The sequence below is a fragment of the Mauremys mutica genome, chromosome 1, assembly GCF_020497125.1.
Source record: "Mauremys mutica isolate MM-2020 ecotype Southern chromosome 1, ASM2049712v1, whole genome shotgun sequence".
Classification (NCBI taxonomy): domain Eukaryota; kingdom Metazoa; phylum Chordata; order Testudines; family Geoemydidae; genus Mauremys; species Mauremys mutica.
The window spans coordinates 165,392,101-165,414,660 of record NC_059072.1 but is presented as its reverse complement, the minus strand read 5'-3'; the positions used below and the strand labels follow the sequence as shown (position 1 = coordinate 165,414,660).

The window sequence follows — 22,560 nt, the reverse complement described above, 5'->3', positions numbered from 1 at the left end:
ACTTGGGGTTATCCTTGAAAAACTCCCACAGAAGAGAGACAGCTTTTGGAGGACATGGAAGTATGAGTGCTGAGCTGTACTGTTCTGATGTTACATTTTGAGATACAGCTTTCTACCCCCCCGCCCCCTTTTCCTGGATTTAACTGCTATTTGAATAATTTCTGTTTGATGTTAGAATTGACATCTATTATTGTTAATATGACAATTGCATATAATTGTGCATGCAAGATAAATGTTAATCTTTTTCTGTTCTGAAGACTTGGTTCCTCTTTGACTGTCAATTTTAAATGAAACTATGAACTATTAGTGTGTGGTCACACCTACATGATGCTTTTATTTTCTTGGCTAATGGTTTGTTGTTGTTTTTAATATTACCATAGTGCATCCTTTTCCCAGCTTACTTTCTGCAAAGCAACTTGCCTGTGAAGCCAGAAATAAAGAAAGTAACTTCAGATGCAGCACCAGAATTTGGAACTCCTTGAATTTACGTCAGCCAGGAAATTATAGTCTTGCAGATGGAAAGCTTACAGGAGGAAATGGAAAGATTAGTCTTGAGAGATGTGGTATAGTGGTCAGAGAAACAGGACTATGAGGCAAGAAATCCTGAGGTTTAATCCAGACAGTGCCTCTACCTTCCTCTTTGGCTTGAAAAAGTTAAATTCTATACCTCAACTTCTGCATCTATAAAATGGGGATAATAAGGTTGACCTATCTGACAGTATATTTTCAGAATCAAATGGTTAACCTTGAAAATGCTTTAAAAGGTCTAAGTATTGCCATGTCTCAAAAATCAAGACAAATCCAATGAAATCCATTACTAATTTTTGTATTCAAAGATTACAAATCCACTACATTTTTAATAAATTGAATTTATGGGGGAAATCTGTGTTCTACATCCTCCATTTTAAAAAAAATGCATACTGTACAATTTATTGCTGGAAAACTCTACCCTTCTCAGCAGCCAGATATTAAATCCTTTCAGGGAAGAAATAGTAAAGGAAGCAATAGTGGATGGGAACCTGGGAGGCAGTGACCATGAGATGGTCGAGTTCAGGATCCTGACACAAGGAAAAAGGGAAAGCAGTAGAACAGAGACCCTGGACTTCAGAAAAGCAGACTTCGACTCCCTCAGGGAACTGATGGGCAAGGTCCCCTGGGAGAATAACATGACGGGGAAAGGAGTCGAGGAAAGCTGGCTGTATTTCAAAGAAACCTTATTGAGGTTGCAGGAACAAACCATCCCGATGTGTAGGAAGAAAAGTAAATATGGCAGGCGACCAGCTTAGCTTAACAGTGAAATCCTTGCTCGTCTTAAACACAAAAGAATCGCTTACAAGAAGTGGAAGATTGGACAAATAACCAGGGAGGAGTATAAAAGTATTGTTCAGGCATGCAGGAGTGAAATCAGGAAGGCCAAATCACACTTGGAGTTGCAGCTAGCCGGAGATGTTAGGAGTAACAAGAAGGGTTTCTTTAGGTATGTTAGCAACAGGAAGAAAGTCAAGGAAAGTGTGGGCCCCTTGCTGAATGAGGGAGGGAACCTAGTGACAGAGGATGTAGAGAAAGCTAGTGTACTCAATGCTTTTTTTGCCTCTGTCTTCACAGACAAGGTCAGCTCCCAGACAGCTGCACTCTGCAGCACGGTATGGGGAGGAGGTGACCAGCTCTCTGTGGAGAAAGAAGTAGTTCGGGGCTATTTAGGAAAGCTGGACGAGCACAAGTCCATGGGGCCGGATGCGCTGCATCCGAGGGTGCTAAAGGAGTTGGCCGATGAGATTGCAGAGCCATTGGCCATTATCTTTGAAAAATCATGGCGATCGGGGGAGGTCCCGGATGACTGGAAAAAAGCTAATGTAGTGCCCACCTTTAAAAAAGGGAAGAAGGAAGATCCAGGGAACTACAGGCCAGTCAGTCTCACCTCAGTCCCTGGAAAAATCATGGAACAGGTCCTCAAGGAATCAATCCTGAACCACTTAAAGGAAGGGAAAGTGATCAGGAACAGTCAGCATGGATTCACCAAGGGCAAGTCATGCCTGACTAACCTAATTGCCTTCTATGACGAGATAACCGGCTCTGTGGATGAGGGGAAAGCAGTGGATGTACTATTTCTGGACTTTAGCAAAGCTTTTGATACCGTCTCCCAGTATTCTTGCCAGCAAGTTAAAGAAGTATGGGCTGGATGAATGGACGGTAAGGTGGATAGAAAACTGGCTAGATGGTCGGGCTCAACGGGTAGTGATCAATGGTTCCATGTCTAGTTGGCAGCCGGTATCAAGTGGAGTGCCCCAAGGGTCGGTGCTGGGGCCGGTTTTGTTCAATATCTTCATTAACGATCTGGAGAATGGTGTGGACTGCACCCTTAGCAAGTTTGCAGATGACACTAAACTGGGAGGAGTGGTTGATACGCTGGAGGGTAGGGCTAGGATACAGAGGGACCTAGACAAATTAGAGGATTGGGCCAAAAGAAATATGATGAGGTTCAACAAGGACAAGTGCAGAGTCCTGCACTTAGGACGGAAGAATCCCATGCACTGCTACAGACTAGGGACCGAATGGCTGGGCAGCAGTTGTGCAGAAAAGGACCTAGGGGTTACGGTGGACGAAAAGCTGAATATGAGTCAACAGTGTGCCCTTGTTGCCAAGAAGGCTAATGGCATTTTGGGTTGTATAAGTAGGGGCATTTCCAGCAGATCGAGGGATGTGATCATTCCCCTCTACTCAGCACTGGTGAGGCCTCATTTGGAGTACTGTGTCCAGTTTTGGGCCCCACACTACAAGAAGGATGTGGATAAATTGGAGAGAGTCCAGTGGAGGGCAACAAAAATGATTAGGGGGCTGGAGCACATGACTTATGAGGAGAGGCTGAGGGAACTGGGATTGTTTAGTCTGCAGAAGAGAAGAATGAGGGGGGATTTGATAGCTGCTTTCAACTACCTGAAAGGGGGTTCCAAAGAGGATGGATCTAGACTGTTCTCAGTGGTAGAAGATGACAGAACAAGGAGTAATGGTCTCAAGTTGCAGAAGGGGAGGTTTAGGTTGGACATTAGGAAAAACTTTTTCACTAGTAGGGTGGTGAAGCACTGGAATGGGTTACCTAGGGAGGTGGTGGAATCTCCTTCCCTAGAGGTTTTTAAGGTCAGGCTTGACAAAGCCCTGGCTGGGATGATTTAGTTGGGTTTGGTCCTGCTTTGAGCAGGGGGTTGGACTAGATGACCTCCTGAGGTCCCTTCCAACCCTGAGATTCTATGATTCTATGATTCTAAATAGCTCCTGTTACAAAATACTGAAAGCCTTGAAGATAAGCAACTATTGTGTTTGCCTTGGAATTCTTGTTGTTAAATTTTCTCTATGGCCAAGTATACATGGAGGTGGGTTTTGTTATTTCTGCAGAATATAAGTATCAGCTAGCATGCTGCTGCTGTAACACAGCAAGTGAAAACTATGTGCAAGAATTTATCTGTGGTTACAATAGAAAATCTTTTTATAATTCTTCCATAGCATCTTGAGCATCTCAAATCGCTACAAAAATTAATGCTTTAATCTTCCCCACTCCCCTGTGCGGTAGGAAAGTATTTTTCCTCTCTCTTCACAGGTGGGGAAATTAAGGCAAAGACAGATTAAGTGACTTGCCCAATATAAAACAGGAAGTCTTTGGCAGGGCTGGAAATAAAATTAATATTTCCCAGTCTGTGACTAAGCATTGCATTACTGCAGTAAATGCTACCTACTGTGAAATGTGAAATTTCTAAGTAAATTTTATTTATTATGCATAGAATTGCAGCCGCGCTTGTGCAATAACATTTTCTGCCCCAGTTCTGAAGTCCCAAGGGGAAAATAAATTAGCTTGGATTTCAGATCTTAGAGCTAAGCATGCGTAATTACTTCTAAGTAACATACATACCACAATATTCTTAAATTTTAAGGAGTGACAATAAAAATACTATATAGGAGAGCCTGTCTACATTCTGTTTCAATGTAGTCCATACACCAGGATTAAAACTGTGTTTTTTGGCCCATCTATATTGAGTGGGTAAACGGAAGACCTGGTCTTACAGCCCTTGGTTGTGTGAGTGGTGCCGCTGACTTCAATGACTACAGGACAGAACCCTCTATTTTAAAGCTGTTTAGCTGGAACTATGTTTGAACACTTTTTAAAACATGATGGAAAATGCCAGAGTAGAAGAAGAATGAAGTTTGTCTTTAGTTGCTGATCAGAATTATTTTAAAAAAATAAGTGAAATGATTGAATTGCCTAGGCCATATTCAGCTGAATGTAAGTCCTGTTGATGAAGCCCGTCATGAAACTTGCAACTTCAAGTCCCTATCAGAAGTGCAACCCCTTTAAGTCATCCCTGAACATAGCATATTACTGTTCAAGTCTTCAAGAATATCTCTGACATGCATTCTTTAGGTGGTTTCTACACAGATAACTGTTTTGTAATTTGTTGGTTCTTCTGTTCCTTTCTATGACATGTAGATCCATAGTTGTGTATTACATGATGCTTTTGTTACTCTTTTGTCTTTATGGTACGTGATCCACCAGGAACTGTGCTGATATCTTAACCAGCACTGAGTATAGTTAAACGAGTACCCTGATACAAAAAAAATTGTACTTAAATTTAGCTAATGTTTTTAGGATGACTTTGAGAATGGCTGTTTTCCAACAATAACTCATCACGTTACTCAGAGGAGACTGGCCATAAATGTCATTTTCCCACAGCATTTCCAGGAACTAGATGTTCTCTGAAATAATTTTAACATGTATTATATAGAAATAAATGTCTGGGCCAAATTCTCAGCCAGGGTCAGAATGGGTGGCATGACTGCATATCTGTTGTATACTGCTGGATGTATGAACTATGACCCTATTCATATATACCTTCACCAGGCCTGTAAGTACTATGAAGCTAAAGCAGAAAGCGTTTAGTTAATAGCAGGCTGCTATAGTTGCCAGAGTCAGCCTCTAGATCACATGGTGATCACTTGCATTATACATTCATGCTAATCTGGTTATAATTTCATTGTGTGCAATTACTTTATTTGATGTAGTTTTGTGGGGAAATCCATTGTATTTGTAGCAGAAAAAGTGAACCTTAATTGACACCATAAATTTTTGTTGATGCTAAATTTTCTGAAGTATTACAGTCAAGCCTTTACAAACAAAGACCCTAGTAAATTTGGTTTACATAAATGGCCTGTATTTGTTTAATAACAAAATCAAAAGTAAATGGAAACTATATTTGCAGTGAAAAAACCCTTATACATAACTTTCATTTATGATCTAAAAATGAATCTTTTCATCTACACTTGGTAAGGTAAATCCATCCATTTCTTGCTAATGTGGCAATCTGAATTGATGGCAATGTGCTGTACCTGAGGTTATTAGTCAAGACCACTTTAAAGCTATCACTGGTGCAGACTGCCACCATTTAGGCCTGCTGTAGAGTGTTAATTTCAGAAAATATGTTATCAGTTCTCCAAAGATTGCTTTTTTGCTTCCAAGTACAATTCAAAGTGTGATGGGATCTTTGGATATCTGGGGGACAGCCTGTCTGTCTATGATCTTCACCAGCCTTTTGAGGTCAGCTGAATCATTCCTGCTAAACATCGTTAGATCTGAACAAGTTGAGGTTGGAAGTGTGGAAATTGCATCATATTCTGGTTCACTAGAATCTGAGTCTGTTGACCATAAGCCTTGAACATGTCAATAAGAATATTTCCTATCCCAGGCTCTTGCCTGAGGGGCTGATCGTGAGGTAGTTGCAGGTTGGTTGTTTTAAGAGTAGATTGTAGGATGGGAGTCTACAGTCAAAAACTAAAGTTGATATTACTCAGTGAATCGTGTGTATTCTTTTAAGGACCATATTGTAAATGTGACTAAGGGCTATTTGATAGATACATTTGATAAATTTAAATAACTCCTTTAATAATACATGATGGGACAAAAATAGCCCCGTTGAAGCAACTATTCTTAATCTTTTAATTAAAGCAGGGGTTAGGGTTCTCAAATGGGGGGTCATGACCCCTTGGGGGTTGCGAGGTTATTATGTGGGGGTTGTGAGCTGTCAGCCTCCATCCCCAACCCCCATTTTCACCTCCAGCATTTATAATAGTGTTAAATTAAAAACTATTTTTTAAATATTTTTAAGCAGGGGCCGCACTCAGAGGCTTGCGGTGTAAAAGTGGTCACCAGTACAGAAGTTTGAGAACCACTGATCTACTATTGACTATCAAGAGCCAAAGATCAGTTGTTTCTTGTGTATCAACATAGGGTTTTCTGTTTTCCTGTTATTTGATGTTTTACTGCATTCACAATCAAATTCTCTGCTTTAACATGAAGGCCACAGTTGGAGATCCTTTTAGTCATATACCCACTTCAAATGTGAACAGTAGTTTGTTTCCAGAATCTGCTTCTGTTGTCGAGCTGTTTAAACACAGGCAGTGGCTAACATGCTTGCTTTGGAAACCAAATGTTTCTTTCTTTCATGGGGGGGGGGGAATTAAAATTGGTAGGGTGAAAAAAAGTAGATTTACTGGGTATAGCCATGCTCACTGTGGCCAATAGTTTCTTAATGTAGTTTATAACTGTAGTATATCCCTTTAAAGCCAAGAGAGAGACTTATTTTTCCATAATTGCACCATAGGGGTGTGATTTTTAAAGTGCACTAACATGCTGTGAATTAGTGAGTCCATGTAGACTTTGCTGGTGCACCCTAAAGGTTCCCTAGTGCACTTCAACGTACATCTCTGTTAAAGTGCACGAGGGAGTCTACATGGATCCATTAATGCACAGCATGTTAGTGTGTTTTAGAAATCACACCCAAGCCCAAAGATAGAATCATAGAATGTCAGGGTTGGAAGGGACCTCAGGAGGTCATCTAGTCCAACTCCCTGCTCAAAGTAGGACCAGTTCCCAACTAAATCATCCCAGCCAGGGTTTTGTCAAGCCTGACCGTAAAAACCTCTAAGATAGGCTCTTGTGAAAGCAAGTGGCTGTTTCCCTTGTAAAATCTATATACTGCATACAGTTTTCATGGAACATAGGAACTGCAAAATTATTCTAGATGTTCTGTCTGATTTTTTCCTATCCCAATATCATTCCTGCCTTTGCTGATGATCTGTAGTGTTTAGGATATATTTCCCTATTTTCAGCTGTCACTTTTATTCATTATATAATAAAACTTTTTATCATTAATTTAAAAGTGAGTTCAAATGCAGAATGTGAAAAGAAAACCTTATCTCTAGAAGTTCTTGCAGTTGATTTGTTACCAAACCATGTTAGCCTGAGTATATCTAAGGGTCAATGACAGGACCTAAATTGGACCCTCGCTAAAACCTGCAATTTTTTAATGACTCCTCGTCAAAGTAGAAAAAATCTGTCTTCAAAAGGATGGTGGAAACAGTTTAAACCTCTAGGCTGAGGAGACCAGTCAAAGCAAGAGCAAACCCAGCCGGTCTGGGCCAGAAATTTCCAAAGTGGCCACTGATTTTAGGGTGCCCACCTCAAGGAATATTGAATCTTATTTTTCAGAGACGCTGAGCACACACAGTTCCAATTAAAGTGAATAGGCATTCAGCATCTCTGAAAATCAAGCTTGAAGGTGTCTCAGTTTGGACACCAAGAAATGGAGGTATCTAAAATCAGTGGCCACTTTGGATAATGTTGCCCTTAGTGTGTTAAGATGGATGTAGTTGTGTAATGTATGCTGTATTGCCTTTCTGTTCTCCTGCCATCTCCCTTTTATGAGTGAGCAAGGGATTTAAATTGGAGAGTTTTGTCACTTTTAGTCTACTGCCAACCCAGAGAGGAGCAGAAGGACAGTGAGTGCATGTGCATATTTATTCTCCAGTCACAAGAACAACTGCCTCTGATCCCCAACAAATCAAGTCTCCCTGGTTTTCTTTGTTTGGGTTTTACCGTTTACTAGATGCAATATTAAGATTGTTGCAGAGCTTGTTTTGGAGGGTCGATAATTTTCTCCCTTGTATCAGGGAGACCTGTTTAGAAAAATAATTGAAATTTAGGAGAAAAACAGTTTGGGCCTCTCAATATTAGCGATTTCACTGTCCAGAATGCAAGTCATTGTAGTTGGGAATTTAATTTATGTTGCTGGTGACAGGCTTTATCTCATTATGTAAAAGAGTGCATGGTGCTACTTTGCAAATCAAGAATATTTTTGTAATAGGGAGAGATCTTTTCACACAAATTAACTGAACACTTGTTTTGTTCACATGCAAAATCATTAGCAGCACTTGGAGATCCTAAGTTTTCAAAAATGTGCACCCAAGTTAGGGTGCTCAGTGGTGGATTTCAGGTGTACAGCTGTGGAGTTGGGTGTCCTGTTTAGGCGTCCATCCTTACGAATTAGGCCTACTTTATTCATGCAGTGGTTTCACAGAGATCTGAAACAAAAATGTTCCACTTGAAAGTTCTGCTAAACCTGAAAAAAAGTATTACACTGGGAGGAATATTTTAAAGTTGAAAACTAGGCTCTAAGGGGGTTACTAGGCATCCCCCCATGTAGTCTATGTGTAGCTAATTATAATACACATAGGGTTTAGGAGTTTGTTTTCCCTGATGTAATGGATGACATCAGGTGTATAGTTCCAGGTGATTTATAGGCAAGTCTGATATTGTTAAAATCTCCTTATTTCTTATAGTTTGGATATGATGACTGCATCTCATATAAGTTTTATACCAAAATATGGACAGAGACAACTCTTTTAAAGAAACAACTAGGTTAAAAATAATTTAAATCTACTTTTTTTTCTGTTTATGCAGTTTACCTTTTCTCAGGGCAGCGACAATATGCTACTGAGGGCTTTATGTGGTCCTGAGTTTGGACTATGGGGGATGTGAATTGTAGCGCACAATAGCATGCTGCACTCTAACTGTCTTGTGTGGATGCTGCTTGCATGAGCTAAAAGGTACCTAGTTTGGATTAACATTGTCCTGACTAAGTCAATGCGAACTATGTACCTTTTAGTTTTCACCAACACAATATGCTCTGGGCAGTTGGAGCATAACAATTCAGTGTGGGCTGCAATTCGCACCGCAGTAGGCTACACTGTGGCACAGTGTAGACCTAGTCTTAGTTTAAATTGTGTTTCTAGTTTTCTCTTTTAGTTTGTCATGTACAAGCTGCAATATTGCTTTGCAAACACTGAAGGAGAAATTAATTAATTAACAAAAAATCCAGCTGTTTACACTGAATTCTAAAGACAATTCATTGAAATGCTAGGTTTAAGACATATCTTTATAAAATGTAATTTGTTGCCAAATTTGCCTTGACATTGGAGGATTATGTCTATGTTGCTGTTTCTTGGCAGCTCTGTGGGAGCCTACAAAGGAAAATGCAATTGGACTTGTGTCGTCTTTGTAGAATTTTGAAATATTAAAAAAAGCCCTGAAAATTTTTTGTCCGAAAAGATTTTTTTGCTTTAAGTTTTTAAAAGTTGAAGTAGCACTTAAAGACCCCAATTTGGATTGAGACCCATTGTTCTGGGTGCTGCACAAACATAGAAATGGACATTCAGTTCTGGTCTATTCTGGCAGAGATGAACGACGTCCTTGTAGGATCAGTAAGGGTGTGCTTTATTTTTTGTTTTTAATGAAAACCCACCTAACTGTTCACAAAGGCTTCTAAAGGTCCAGAAAACCCTGATTCTGATGGTGGTAAATCAGGTTTTACTTTTCAGGACAGAAAAGTGCTGCCCTCTTAAAACCAAAATTTCCAAAGTAGTCATGTATTTTGGGTGCCCAACCTGATATACATAGGATCTAGTTTTCTGAATGGTTGAACACCCACAATTCTAATTCATGCCATTAGGGACTGCCATTGCTCAGCAACCCCGAACATTAATCTGTAAGGTGACTGTGTTCCACTCAGATGGCTCAGTATCTGTATACTCTGTTCTGGGGAAGTCAACTGGCTGTGGGCTCTGCCTGAAGCTGAACTAAAAAGCGGCTACACATGTTGCCAGCATGTGCATGATGGGACGTGCACGGAGGGTGGCCTTTGCGGCAGTAAAGGGCACGGTGCATTGTACACCTGAATGAGCAGGATAAAAGGAATCTTTTTTTTATATGTTTGTTTCTGAAATGCCCTATAGTCAAATTGGTTTAAACATTCAGCAGTTTCTAATGAGATTCATCCACTTCATTTACTTTTTTTAAAAAAAGAATTATATTATGACATTATTTTGTCATGTATGCCTTAATTTTGCATTCATAGAATTTGATCTATTTCTACCTGTTGCTTAAAGTTTTCTCTTCCCTTATCATTTCCCTCTTTCTCCTCCTTTTCCTCTCCCACTTAAGCTGCCCTAATGTGGAGACAGCATTGAGAGAGAGTTTGACTTTGGATTGTTTGCAAATTCGAGGTTACTCATCGCTACAAATAACACTTTAAAGACTTTTTCTCCTGAGTCTATGAACGCTTGAGAGAGACAGTTCTAAAGGCCTGATCCTGCACCATTAGTCAGTCAATGAGAGTTTTATTATTGACTTCAATAGGAGCAATCTGGACCCTGAAAACTCAAACAACACTGGCTCTTGTCTCAGGCCTGGTCTACACTGTGTGTGTGTGGGGGGGGGGCGGGGATCGATCTAAGTTACACAACTTCAGCTATGTGAATAATGTAACTGAAGTCAATGTACTTAGATCTACTTACCAGGTGTCTTCACTGTGGTAAGTCGACTGCTGATGCTCCCCCGTCAACTCCGCCTGCACCTCTTGCTCCGGTGGAGTACCGAAGTCGACGGGAGAGTGCTCGGTGGTCGATTTATCGCATCTTCAGTAGACACGATAAATCAACCCCTGCTGGATCGATCGCTCTGGAAGTAAGTGTAGACATGCCCTCATTAAGAGAAAACAGTGTTAGACTTCAAACTAAGGGCCTAATCCTGAAAGGTGCTGAGTGCCTCAGCTCCCATTGACTTAATTTACCTAAAAGGGCGTTACATTTATAATTTTTTGGCAGTACCTTATACCCACCTGGAGATGAATACTAAATGGTTTTTGAAGAGTCAGTGGTTGAACTGACCAGCCTATCAGCTGCGTCAAACTAGCTCAGAGATGTTTCAGGAGTTCCACTCAGTAAGAGACAGACAGACATAAACAATTCAAAATAGTTCACATTAGCAGTAATGTATAGTTATGTTCTTACCAGTGAGATGAAAGGTGAAAAGCATTAGACTGAACTCTTAGTCAGAACTTAAAAACTTTACTTAATGGTCTTAAAGGATTTAACTACTTCTGCAGTATAAAATATTTAGGATACTATCTTGCAGATACCAGTTTTTAATTGTAAATGCATCAGTATTATTTAGTTATAACCACACCAAGGAGTTGACAGAAGTTGCTTGCAGAACTGTTCCAACAGAATGTACACCATTAGTAATCTTTCACTTTCCCATCTCTAAGTACGTTTGGCACAGATCTTTATTAAAAAAGGCATGAACCTTTTGAGAATTTGTACATAATGGGAATTTCAGTTGGGAGTGAAATTAAGAAGGGCTTTTTGGATCTTTTTGAAGAATCCGTCCCAGCATTATATAAATCATACAAAAGTGCTGGTAATTAGCAGATTCATGCAGTGTCCTGATTTATCTAGAATTGATTGAGGAGGCAGGAGATTTAAAGTACTGTTGTTTAGAGATGGAAAACTAGTTAGATATTATTTATTTTGTTGCGGGAGAGGAAATAAGGGCATCATGCAGTTTGTCTTAGAAATTATATTTCATACAACTAATGGGCTAGTCTTAGTTATCATGGACTATTACCTTTTCACACTGAGTGTTGTAATGCTTTCTACCACAATACTACGTTTAAATAAAGAGCTATACATTTGAAGACTGTTAATCAAATGTCCTCAATACATTCCTCAGGCAATTAATCAAAATAACAAGTATTATTGATTTTGGAAAGTGGGAAAAAAAGATAAAGACAACACTTCTGACTTCATCATAATGAGATCTTTCCCTAAAATAGGCTGTACCCAATTTAAATACATTTGTATTAAATTAAAAGTCAGTACAGGTAGGGAGAAATAATTCACACTAGCAATAAATGATAAAATGGGGGAAGGAGCAAAGCAAAGAGCTGTAGATGTATACATTCAGAGGGCCAACTTCTTCAGTCAAGTTTTTCCAGATTTATGCCAGTGTAAATGAGAACAGAATTGGCTTAAGAAAGTGCAAAATAAAGTGTTTCCCCTTAAAATTAAAAAAAACCCTGACTACAGGGAACACAGGTGTTAAGGCATTGATTGATGCTATGATTTGAATCAGGCTTACTGCAGTTTATAGTACAGATGGTTCTGTGGGTATTGCTGAAACAGTAATTCATGGTTTCTGTTTCCCTCCTTCTCTATTAGATTCAAAAGAGCTGAATAGTCTAAGCGTGGAATTTTTCCATTTCCAATTACAGCCTTTATCAAATAAACAGTTTTCTATTGCATATGAAATATTTCCATATAACTGAGTTGTCTATGGTTGTTTCCTTGTCAAATTGTTGTGAACTCTCTTGTTCTTTGACTAAACAAGCAGTTTCTGAGACTCTGTTACTGGACTCTGCGTTAAGCAGTCTGGTTTATTTTTTTACTTCAGTGAATATTTCTTCTTTGTACATTTGGTAATTACATTGTTTAACTTTCTAAATCATGCATTAATTAAATCTGTTGGACATAATGATTAGGGAACACCATTACCTCTGTGTTTTCTTAAACGATCATTTGGCGGAGGGATGGGGGGGCAGAGGATAGAAGGCCACAGGTATAGCGAAAAAGTTGTAGGGATTACGACAGTGGAATCCAAACTTTTATTTAAAAAAATTAAACTTCCAATTATTTTGGTTGCTAGGATTCTTTTCACTCTGCAAATCAATATAGCATTTTCTTGTCAGCTGTGCAGCCAGCCAGACTGAAAGCATCAATCGAGGTGTGAATGCTGCCTGTTCATTATAATAGGTATTATCTTGAAAGCAAGGATGAGAGAGATTATTACTTAAATGCCAATGCTAATAATACAGGAGTACCCAATTTACCATTGAAATTAAATTTCAGTTTATAAATTAAGTTGTTGGAGCTATCTGGAAAATGCCTACTGAGCCAATTTTTTGCCTAAAAGCAGAACATTTTATAATGAAAATATTAAGACAATGTTTTACTTTTCCAGTCAGCCCTAGTTCTTAGTCTATTGTGGGAAAAAGATCTTCTTAAAAAAAATTCATAACAGTAAATTTTGTAGTTTGTCTTTAAAGCCACATATAGGTGACAGTGCATCAGTGGTCACGAATGCAATAGTTTTCATTCTTCCATGTATACTGCCAAACTAGAATATTGCAGGTTCTTTAACATTTCATAAAATAAGAGCAAACCTCTGCCAACGGTTTATACAGACTCCTTTTGATCTTGTGGACAGTAAATAATAGTGCTTTTTTTGGGTTTTTTTTTTGTTTACTTGGTGGGTTAATGTATAGGATGTGTTAGTCTGACTTTATATGTTTTAGAACTTAATTTGCGTATTTAATTTATTGACTGTAGAATAACGAAAATGTGATGTACACTTGGGACTTGATCCTGCAAATCTTTGTGCTTGAGTCTGTGCTTGTCTGCATAGTTCAGTTGCCTGCACTTGGATTATGCCTATGCGTAAGGATTACTCCTGTGAGTAACAGTTTACAGGTTTGGGTCTATAGTCATATAAGAGAATGGAGTGTTTCTGCAGGATGCAGACATAAAACACAATATCATATTAGAGTCTGATTTTGCAACATTCTGAGCACCTCCTAAAGAGTGCTGAGTACTCTCAACTACTGGAAGTTTAGGACCTTGCAGAATCAGCCCTAGAAGGTAATGAATTACCTCTAATTTTTAAAGCATCATCACTTGCTAGATGGCCAATAATTAAAATTCTTGAAACTAAGATCTGACAGTTCTTTCCTCTTTCTATTTGACATTTGCACACAAGACGCAGGAGTGCCTAGGACTTGAATAGTTTGTATAAATTAAATTAGTTTTATGGTTTTAAACAATGTTTAAACTTATTACAAAGTTGTGCTCCCAGCAATATTTCAACACTCTGAGTACAATTTAAATGCCTCTTTGTAAACTACAATAAAAGATGTTCAAAAGTACAAATAAATTCTAGCATGCATGTGTGTACACATGTCTTCTAATATATTGCATACACGTATAAACACACCATATAAAGAGAAATGCAGTAGCACTATTTAATGTATTACAATACAGTTGGATTCTTTCCACAGTCTTAAATGCAGTCATTATTCTGTCCAGCCCATTTGGAAAGTGTTCGTAATTCATAGCTCTCCCACTACCCCTTTAACATTAAAGAAATGCCTCATCTGCAGGATTTTTTAATTTTTTTTTTAAAAGAAGAAAAGTTTAGAAACTGTTTCAATAGTTATGCTAGCTTTGAGCAACAGGACACATCTTCTGAATCCAGTGTTTTTGGAAATAATTATTGATGCTGATGATTTTTTAACCAGAAATGGCCATTGGTTGCTAAAAGAAGCTTTCCTCCCACTTCTCTCTTACCTTTTATGCATGGACTGTAGAATTCCCTGGTTTAGCTATTGCTCTATGGTGTTGGGATTTCAGTTCTCCTAAGCATCAGAGATGTGAGCATTCCGGCAGTTACACCAAACAATGAGAGATAGACTCCTTGCATGCCCCAAGCCTATGGAGCATTACGTCATTGCATTGCCATATAAGGAACTCCGTGTTGTGCAGACTCGTCGTGTCTGACTAGTGTACTTTAGTGATAGCCAGAACTTAGAAAGCTTATTAATGTATTCTGGCTCCAGCTGACGCTCAGGACTGTGTGAAATATTTCATTTGTCTACCCAGTTCATGGCCAAAAAGAATGTGCGGAAGGCATGGGTAATGGCAGTTCCTCTTTATTATTGATGATAAAGTCATGGAAGGTCGTTAGCTGATTATTTTATAATGTTTTCCTCTTCGGTTCTTAGCCCAGCATTAGAAAAAACATGGGCATCTGACTTAATAAAGTTGCCTGGAAGGGGTTTGTCTTTTTTTTGTTTTTAAGATGACAAAAAATGTGAGTTTAGCTGAACCCCTCTGAGAGTGATATGAGCTTCAAGCCTTCTCTTTTTTACTTTCTGTAAAGAGTCAGGGTCCTCAGAGGATAGTATTTTATTTCCTGATGATGTAACTACAAAACAATTCTTCAAGTGATGATGGGAATGCCAGATGAAATCCTATTTTATTTTCTTCAATGTTTTTCTTACAAAACCCTTTTTTCCTTTTCACATGTTTGTGTTTCAGCTAAGGCAATTAGGAGTTTGACCAACTATTTTTAGTGAGAAGGTTTTAAAAGAAACAAATCATTTGATTAAGGGACTAAGGAGACAAACAGGAAGATACAACCGTAGGACTTAAAATATCTCTCTGATTTCCTCTTCTGCAGCCCCCCCACAAAAAAACATTGGGGGACTATCTGCAATATGTAGGGGATTTGCTTGTTGAAGCCCCATTTAGGGTTAATGGGAGTTAACTGAATAAACCCCTACATATTGATATGAGAATTAGTCCATTAAGTACTTTCTAAACTTATGTTCTGCTCTGCTAAATGGATTATGGATGCATCTGCTTCATTTGCACCCCTTGAAATTTTAGTCTTCAGATGAGTTGGTGTGTGTGTTTACTTGAATCTGCTAAAAAGCTCATAATAAAACATTTTTATTTAAATGCGAATAAGAAGGCCAATGTGATGGATAGTACTTGTGTTTAGATAGGGATATTGTTTCCAGGTGCTAGAACAAATAAATACCAAAAATACGTATTTTATGGAAAAGACAGTGTAAGCATAATAAACACATGGGATCAAACTTCTGTCCCTTAAAAGATGTTCATGCTTTTCTCAGAAATTTCAGTGGATCTCTTTGTACCACTACTGCAGCGGAACTTATTCCAAATTCTGTCGTGTGTGTGTGGATGTGGGTATGTATGGATGTATACATACGTGTGTGTGTGTATTGCATGAGAAGGGATCAGACCTGTACATCTTTCAAACCTAGTTGGCATTATAAATGCCCATATATAAATTCCTCCCAACCTGTATCTGGGAGACTGATATGCCTTATTATGAGAGAGACAAGGTGAGTGAGGTAATATCTTGTATTTTGTTGGTGAGAGAGACAAGTGTTCGAGCCTTGTTATGGTTTGCTAATCCTATGGACAGAACAACATAATTTATTTAGCACTATGTGTAGATAACTGTCCATTGGCTGAAATTGGTGTTCGGATCCCTTAGCTAACATATGTTTGACCTGGAAATAATATTTTACACTTGTACAAGTACCTTTCATCGGAGTGCTTTACAAATGTTAATTAACCGTCACAATACCACATTGAGGTGCTGTAACTCACTTCACTTTCCACTGAAAAGCCACCTCCTTAGTGTGGGTCTCGGCATCTGTTTAACAGAGCATAGCAGCACTACATAACATTTTAAGATAGGAAATGTAAGCATTTCTTTCCCTCGTCCTTCTCCATTCTGTTTTCTTCCATGTCACACTCTCCATGCTTCATGCCTGCTCTCCATTGATTCATCCTATCTCCATGTTAAGTTTACCTAGGTTCCAAGTGCCCTTCCACATAATATGGTCTGTTAGAATTGTGTGTGCAAAACTTTGAGGAGTAGAACGGTCCCAGCATCCCTATAAAACAAAAGGACCATCCTTCCCAATCTGGCTCTGTTTTGATGCTGCTACAGGAACACCCTGCTGTTAAGGAACAAAGCCCAGATAGTGCTCATTATAAGCTTGTGACATTCTCCTGTCTGTGTGTGTGTGGGGGGGGGAGGGAGTGAAATGCAAATCCCCCTGTTTATAAATCCGTGTTTACAGCAGGGATGGCCAAAGTATGACCTCGTAGTGTTCCTAATTAATCCTGCTCTGCAATAAAAATGTTCACCTCTGTAGCCTGTTGCAAAGCAGCTTTGCCACAGTGCATCTGCCAAGTATGTAATTACCTGTTTCCACTTGCTTGTTCTATAATGTCACAGTTTAATAACGGCGGGGATGGACGACTATTCCAAGTACTAAGTTGAAATACACCTCTACCCCGATAGAACGCGACCTGATATAACACGAATTCGGATATAACGCGGTAAAGCGGCGGGAAGCCCCGGGCCCTTTAAAGCGCCACCTGAGCCCCGCTGCTTTACCGCGTTAAGTCCAAATTCGTGTGGAACCCCGGGCCCTTTAAATCACTGCCTGAGCCCGGCTGCCGGAGCTCGGGCAGTGATTTAAAGGTCCAGAGGCTCTGGCTGCTGCGGGGAGTCCCAGGCCTTTTAAATCCCCACCCGAGCCCCGCTGCTGGAGCTCTGGCGGTGATTTAAAGGGACCAGGGCTCCCTGCAGCGGCTGGAGCACTGGGCCCTTTAAATCACCGCCGGGGAAGCCGGTCCAGTCCGGCACGGCGTACCGGCCCAAACCCGATATAATGTGGTCTCACCTATAAGGCGGTGAGATTTTTTGGCTCCCAAGGACCGTGTTATATCGGGGTAGAGGTGTAGAGAAGAATTTTGTGTCAGGAAATATGTTATAAGAATTTCAACCCACTGATTAAAAAAATTAGTCTCAGTGTAATAGGTTGCGCAAGAGCCTTCCTTGGTGCTTGTTACACCTCTAGCCCAGAGTCTTTGGGTGAAATCCTGCCCTTATTGAATTCAGTGGCAAAATTCCCTTTGACTTCAATAGAGCCAGGAATTCACCCTCTGTCAGGATATGTCTACACTGCAGCGTGGGTTGACTGACCTCACGTGCTAAAAACAGTAGCATGGACATTGCAGCATGAGTGGGAACACAGGCTACCCACCCTCGTACTGACCCCGGGGGTGAAGTGGGTTTGAACTTGTTGGTTAGCCCATGCTGTAATATTCACACTGCTATTTTTAGTGCAATAGCGTGAGCAGAGCTAGTGCTTGTCTGCCTATCTGGGCTGGGAGTCACAATCTCAGCTACAATGTAGCCCTACCCTCAATGACAACTGTGCACCTTGTACAGGTCAGTACTCGTTTGTTTACCCCTAATCAATCAGTGATTCCGTTTTGTCATTATACTGATTTGCAGTGTTTCTGTCATAACGAATGCACATACCCAGGGCCGGCTCCAGACCCCAGCGCGCCAAGCGCCTGCTTGGGGCGGCGTGTCGCGGGAGGGCGGCAGGCGGCTCCGGTGGACCTCCCACAGACGTGCCTGCGGAGCGTCCGCTGGTCCCGGGGTTTTGGTGGAGCATCCGCAGGCACGCCTGCGGGAGGTCCACTGGAGCCACGGGACCGGCGACCGCCAGAGCGCCCCCCGCGGCATGCCGCCCTGCTTGGGGCAGCACAATTCCTAGAGCCGCCCCTGCACATACCTAACATTGTACGCTGCCCATGAGCCTTCAGTTTTGTAGCTCAGAGTGGCTTAAACCCAAACTGTGGCCACTTCAAAGACTCCATAGACCCTGCTGCTGAAACTGAGGTTTTCTGGTTTCAGTGAAGATGCTGAAGTTGTCAGGATGCTGGAGTGTCCTGTTCTTTTAAATTAATTTTATATGCAAACCAATGGAAACACTTTAAAAAATGATTTATTTTTTAAAACTCTATGTGCATCCTCCAGAAATGATTCATTATGCTCACATGTTTCTGTGGTATCAGGGCACAATCCTGCAAGATGCTGTCTATCATATATGTATCAAGTATCGGGGGTAGCCATGTTAGTCTGTATCCACAAAAACAACAAGGAGTCTGGTGGCACCTTAAAGACTAACAGATTTATTTGGGCATAAGCTTTCATGGGTAAAAAACCTTATGCCCAAATAAATCTGTTAGTCTTTAAGGTGCCACCAGATTCCTTATTATCATATATGTATGTTAGTACTGAATATAGAGACAGTCCTCTTAGCACTAATGAGTGTTTTAGTCATGCATCATCTTCCAGGAGCTTCTTATAGGTTTGTGTCCTTACAGAGCTTACTGATATTTCAGTACCCAACACCATGTTTTACGCTAATCCTTTGCTATTTTAAGGTTGCTAAGTGACTTTAGTGTTATTATCAGAGGGGTAGCCGTGTTAGTCTGGTTCTGTAAAAGCAGCAAAGAATCCTGTGGCACCTTATAGACTAACAGACGTTTTGCAGCATGAGCTTTCGTGGATGAATACCCACTTCGTCGGATGCAAGCAGTGGAAATTTCCAGGGGCAGGTATTTATAAACAAGCAAGAAGCAAGTTAGAGATAACGAGCGAGCTTGCTTGCTTGCTTGCTTGCTTATATATACCTGCCCCTGGAAATTTCCACTGCTTGCATCCGACGAAGTGGGTATTCACCCACGAAAGCTCATGCTGCAAAACGTCTGTTAGTCTATAAGGTGCCACAGGATTCTTTGCTGCTTTTAGTGTTATTGTTATTTATTACTTGTACTCCAGTAGCACATAGGATCGCTAGTCATGATCAGGACCCTGTTGTGCTAGGCAGTGTACCAACAGAGCAAAAAGATAGTCCCTGCCCCAAAGAATGGACAATCTACATAAATTCTTACATTGCTGCCAGTTCAGATTTTAGCAGGGGGAGTGAAGCGATCTTCATTCTACAAGGTGATTGGTCCGACTTTGTACTCACAGTGTGTAAAAAGATGCAGTCCTTGTGAGTGAAACTCACTGCATCATTGGGAGGACTGCAGAACATTAAGGTCTGACCACCATTCTCTACCATAAAAGAATTAGATAAGAGAGGGGAAAGCCTATTATTTAGGTCATGTTGCTTCTCTGTCTCCCTGAAAACAAGCTCTGTTTCCTTAGTGACTAATCATAGTTTTCAAAATTGTTGTTGCACTCGCAAGTATTACGGCAGGATAGAAAAACCAAAGAATCATAGAAATTAGAGACAAAAAGAAAACCCTATTAAGTCATCTAGCCTGTCTTATGCCAGAGCAGGACTGCTCCCTGTAGTGTGTTCTCGAATGCATTTTGTTTTTGACTGATTACTCTTTACATTAATGTTACTATTTAAACTGTGATAGTGTCTACTCTGTGGAAGAGCTTACTTGAAGAGAAGATCCCTACTTTGAAGAGCTAAAAAGGCACAAGCACATGAAGGATAGGGGAAGAAATATATAACATGCAAGGAAAGTGATTGGGGTGATGATGGGCATGTGTGTTAGTTACATGTTTTAACTTTAAAATTAAGTTAATTAAATTCTTCCCCTTCTGTCCATTATTAAATCTCTTGTCCCCCCTCCCTCATCACCCAGCCATTCCTAGCTACAGTTTCATAACCCTAACCATTCTAGCATTTGATTCTCTTTCCTTTGCGATTCACATCAAAGATAAAAAAAAAAAAGGACCTCAGTTCAGCAAATCATTTAAACATATGCTTTGTGTTTTGCTGAATAGGATGGACTTAAGCACCTACTTAAGTTTTATCATGTGTTTTAATGCTTGGCTGAAATAGGTCCTCAGTCAGCTGGTTCATGTTGGTGTTGCCTGAATAATTCTTTTTTTACTTTTAAAAGGATACCACCAAGTAGTTTAGGTCCTAAATTTGAATTATAACAAATAGCCACAGAAATTGGTAATTGTCAATTTTTTCAATTAAAATTGTAAATACTTTTGAGACCATTTGTTCTTCTGGAGAACAGTGGTTGTGTAATTGGATATAAACATTTGCACACAGTGCTGGAAAATCAGAGGTAACAGAAAGCAGTGTTGATTTCAGGAATGAGAACCAAAGTGAAATTGACCAGTCTAGTTTCATTGCCTAACATACATGATGAACAGGTGAACTGATGTCCAAATATTTGTTCTAATAACCTTGTATTTTATTTCTGAATACATGTCTAACCTTGTTCTATTGAAGTCTGTGGGAATTTTGCCATTAATTTAAATGGGAGCAAGATCAGGCTATACATTTATTTTATAATTTGATAGTATCCCTTTTAAATGATTAAAGCAGTTTAATTTGATTTTCCCCTTCCCTTAACATCTTATTCCATAGACTACTAGATCTCACCATTAATTTTTTTTTCTGGTTTTCAGACTAACTTTTTCTTCACTTTAGTTTCTGCACGTTAGTGAGATAAATTTTGAGGCTTTTATGGCTAAGTAAGAGTCTGAACCCCATTGATGTCCAATAGATTGTCTATGTGGGGGGAAGCAGTGGAAAGTTCTTACAGGTAACATTCTCTTGTATCATCTGGCGTTCACTATGGGCCATGGACAGAAGCAGATTCAGATCTTCATTCCTTTGGCAGAGGGAGAGAATTGGGTATCCAAACTCTTATATTACCTAGTGCAGGGGTTCTCAAACTTTTGTATGGTGAACCCTTTCACATAGCAAGCCTCTGAGTGCGAACCCCCCCCCTATAAATTAAAAACACTTTTTTATATATTTAACACCATTATAAATGCTAGATGCAAAGCAGGGTTTGGGGTGGAGGCTGACAGCTTGTGACCCCCATTAATAACCGCATGACTCCCTGAGGGGTCCTGACCCCCAGTTTGAGAACCCCTGATGTGGTGTTCCTTCTCTCCTGTTTGGCAGATGCTACCAACTTCTAAGCCAGTTCTTATGAGGATTAGTTAGGTCCTTTTTCCTCAAGGCACAGCCTCAAGACATATAGTGACTGCATCTCTTCACTTAACCACTGATTCCTTTTCCCTTGACAGAGTCAGAAGACATTCCCTACCGGGTAATGCATTTAGTTCCTTATTGTGTATATGTGACCTTGAGAAAATTTTAGAAAAATGCACTGTAGGACAAATAACTACAAAGTTTGCCCAAAAGCAATATAAAAACATTTAATATACATTCTTCTTCCTAACCTAAACTAATGCTCATTTAAAAGGGGTGTTAGAAGACATGATACATAAAGAAGAAAATTTGGGATAGCTGAGATTTTGTCTTTAGGTAGTGAGTTGACCAGTCAACTGAATGTTATTTGACTGGTGAATTGGCAGGTTTTCTAAGCCTATAAACAGGGCATTCTGCTCCAGCAGAAAAGGCTGATGATCTAACACAGATATGGGCAAACTACAGCCCGCAGGCCGACCGTCCTGCCCTGCCCCTGAGCTCCTGACCGGGGAGCCTAGCTCCCGGCCCCTCCCCTGCTGTTCCCCTTCCCCCGCCGCTCCCGCTGGGCAGCGTGGGGAGCACAGCTGGCTCTGGCCGGGTGTCGTGGCTGCGAGCTCCTGCTGCTGGTAAGGGGGCTAGGAGCTGGGAGGGTTGGGTAAGGGAGCAGAGGGTCCCGGGGGGCCTGTCAGGGGGCGTGGATGTGGATAGGGCTCGGGAGAGCAGTCGGGACAGGGAGCGGGGGGGTTGAATAAGGGGGTGGGATCCCGGGGGGCAGTTAGGGGCAGGGGGTCCCTGGAGGTGGTGGTCAGGGGACGAGGAGCAGAGGGCGGTTGGATAGGGGCTGTCAGTGGGCGAGGGTGTGGATAGGGGTCAGGGCAGTCGGGGGACAGGGAGCAGGGGGGTTGGATAGGGGGCGAGGGTCCCGAGAGGGGGCGGTCAGGGGACAAGGAGCAGGGGGTTG

The 22,560-nt window shown here is 40.6% G+C and overlaps 2 protein-coding genes across 3 annotated transcripts in view; one reads left to right on the top strand and one right to left on the bottom strand.

Annotated features, from left to right (window-relative positions):
* FILIP1L (filamin A interacting protein 1 like) overlaps positions 1 to 14,669 on the bottom strand; it is a 28,585-nt gene extending 13,916 nt beyond the window's left edge. Inside the window, exon 1 of the mRNA XM_045001739.1 lies at positions 14,560 to 14,669. Within this exon, the coding sequence (XP_044857674.1) occupies positions 14,560 to 14,570 (11 nt within the window). The 5' untranslated portion in view covers positions 14,571 to 14,669. The remainder of the gene's footprint in view (positions 1 to 14,559) is intronic.
* Positions 1 to 22,560, top strand: part of CMSS1 (cms1 ribosomal small subunit homolog) — a 403,104-nt gene that overhangs the window by 47,098 nt on the left and 333,446 nt on the right. The gene's annotated exons all lie outside the window — the stretch shown is intronic.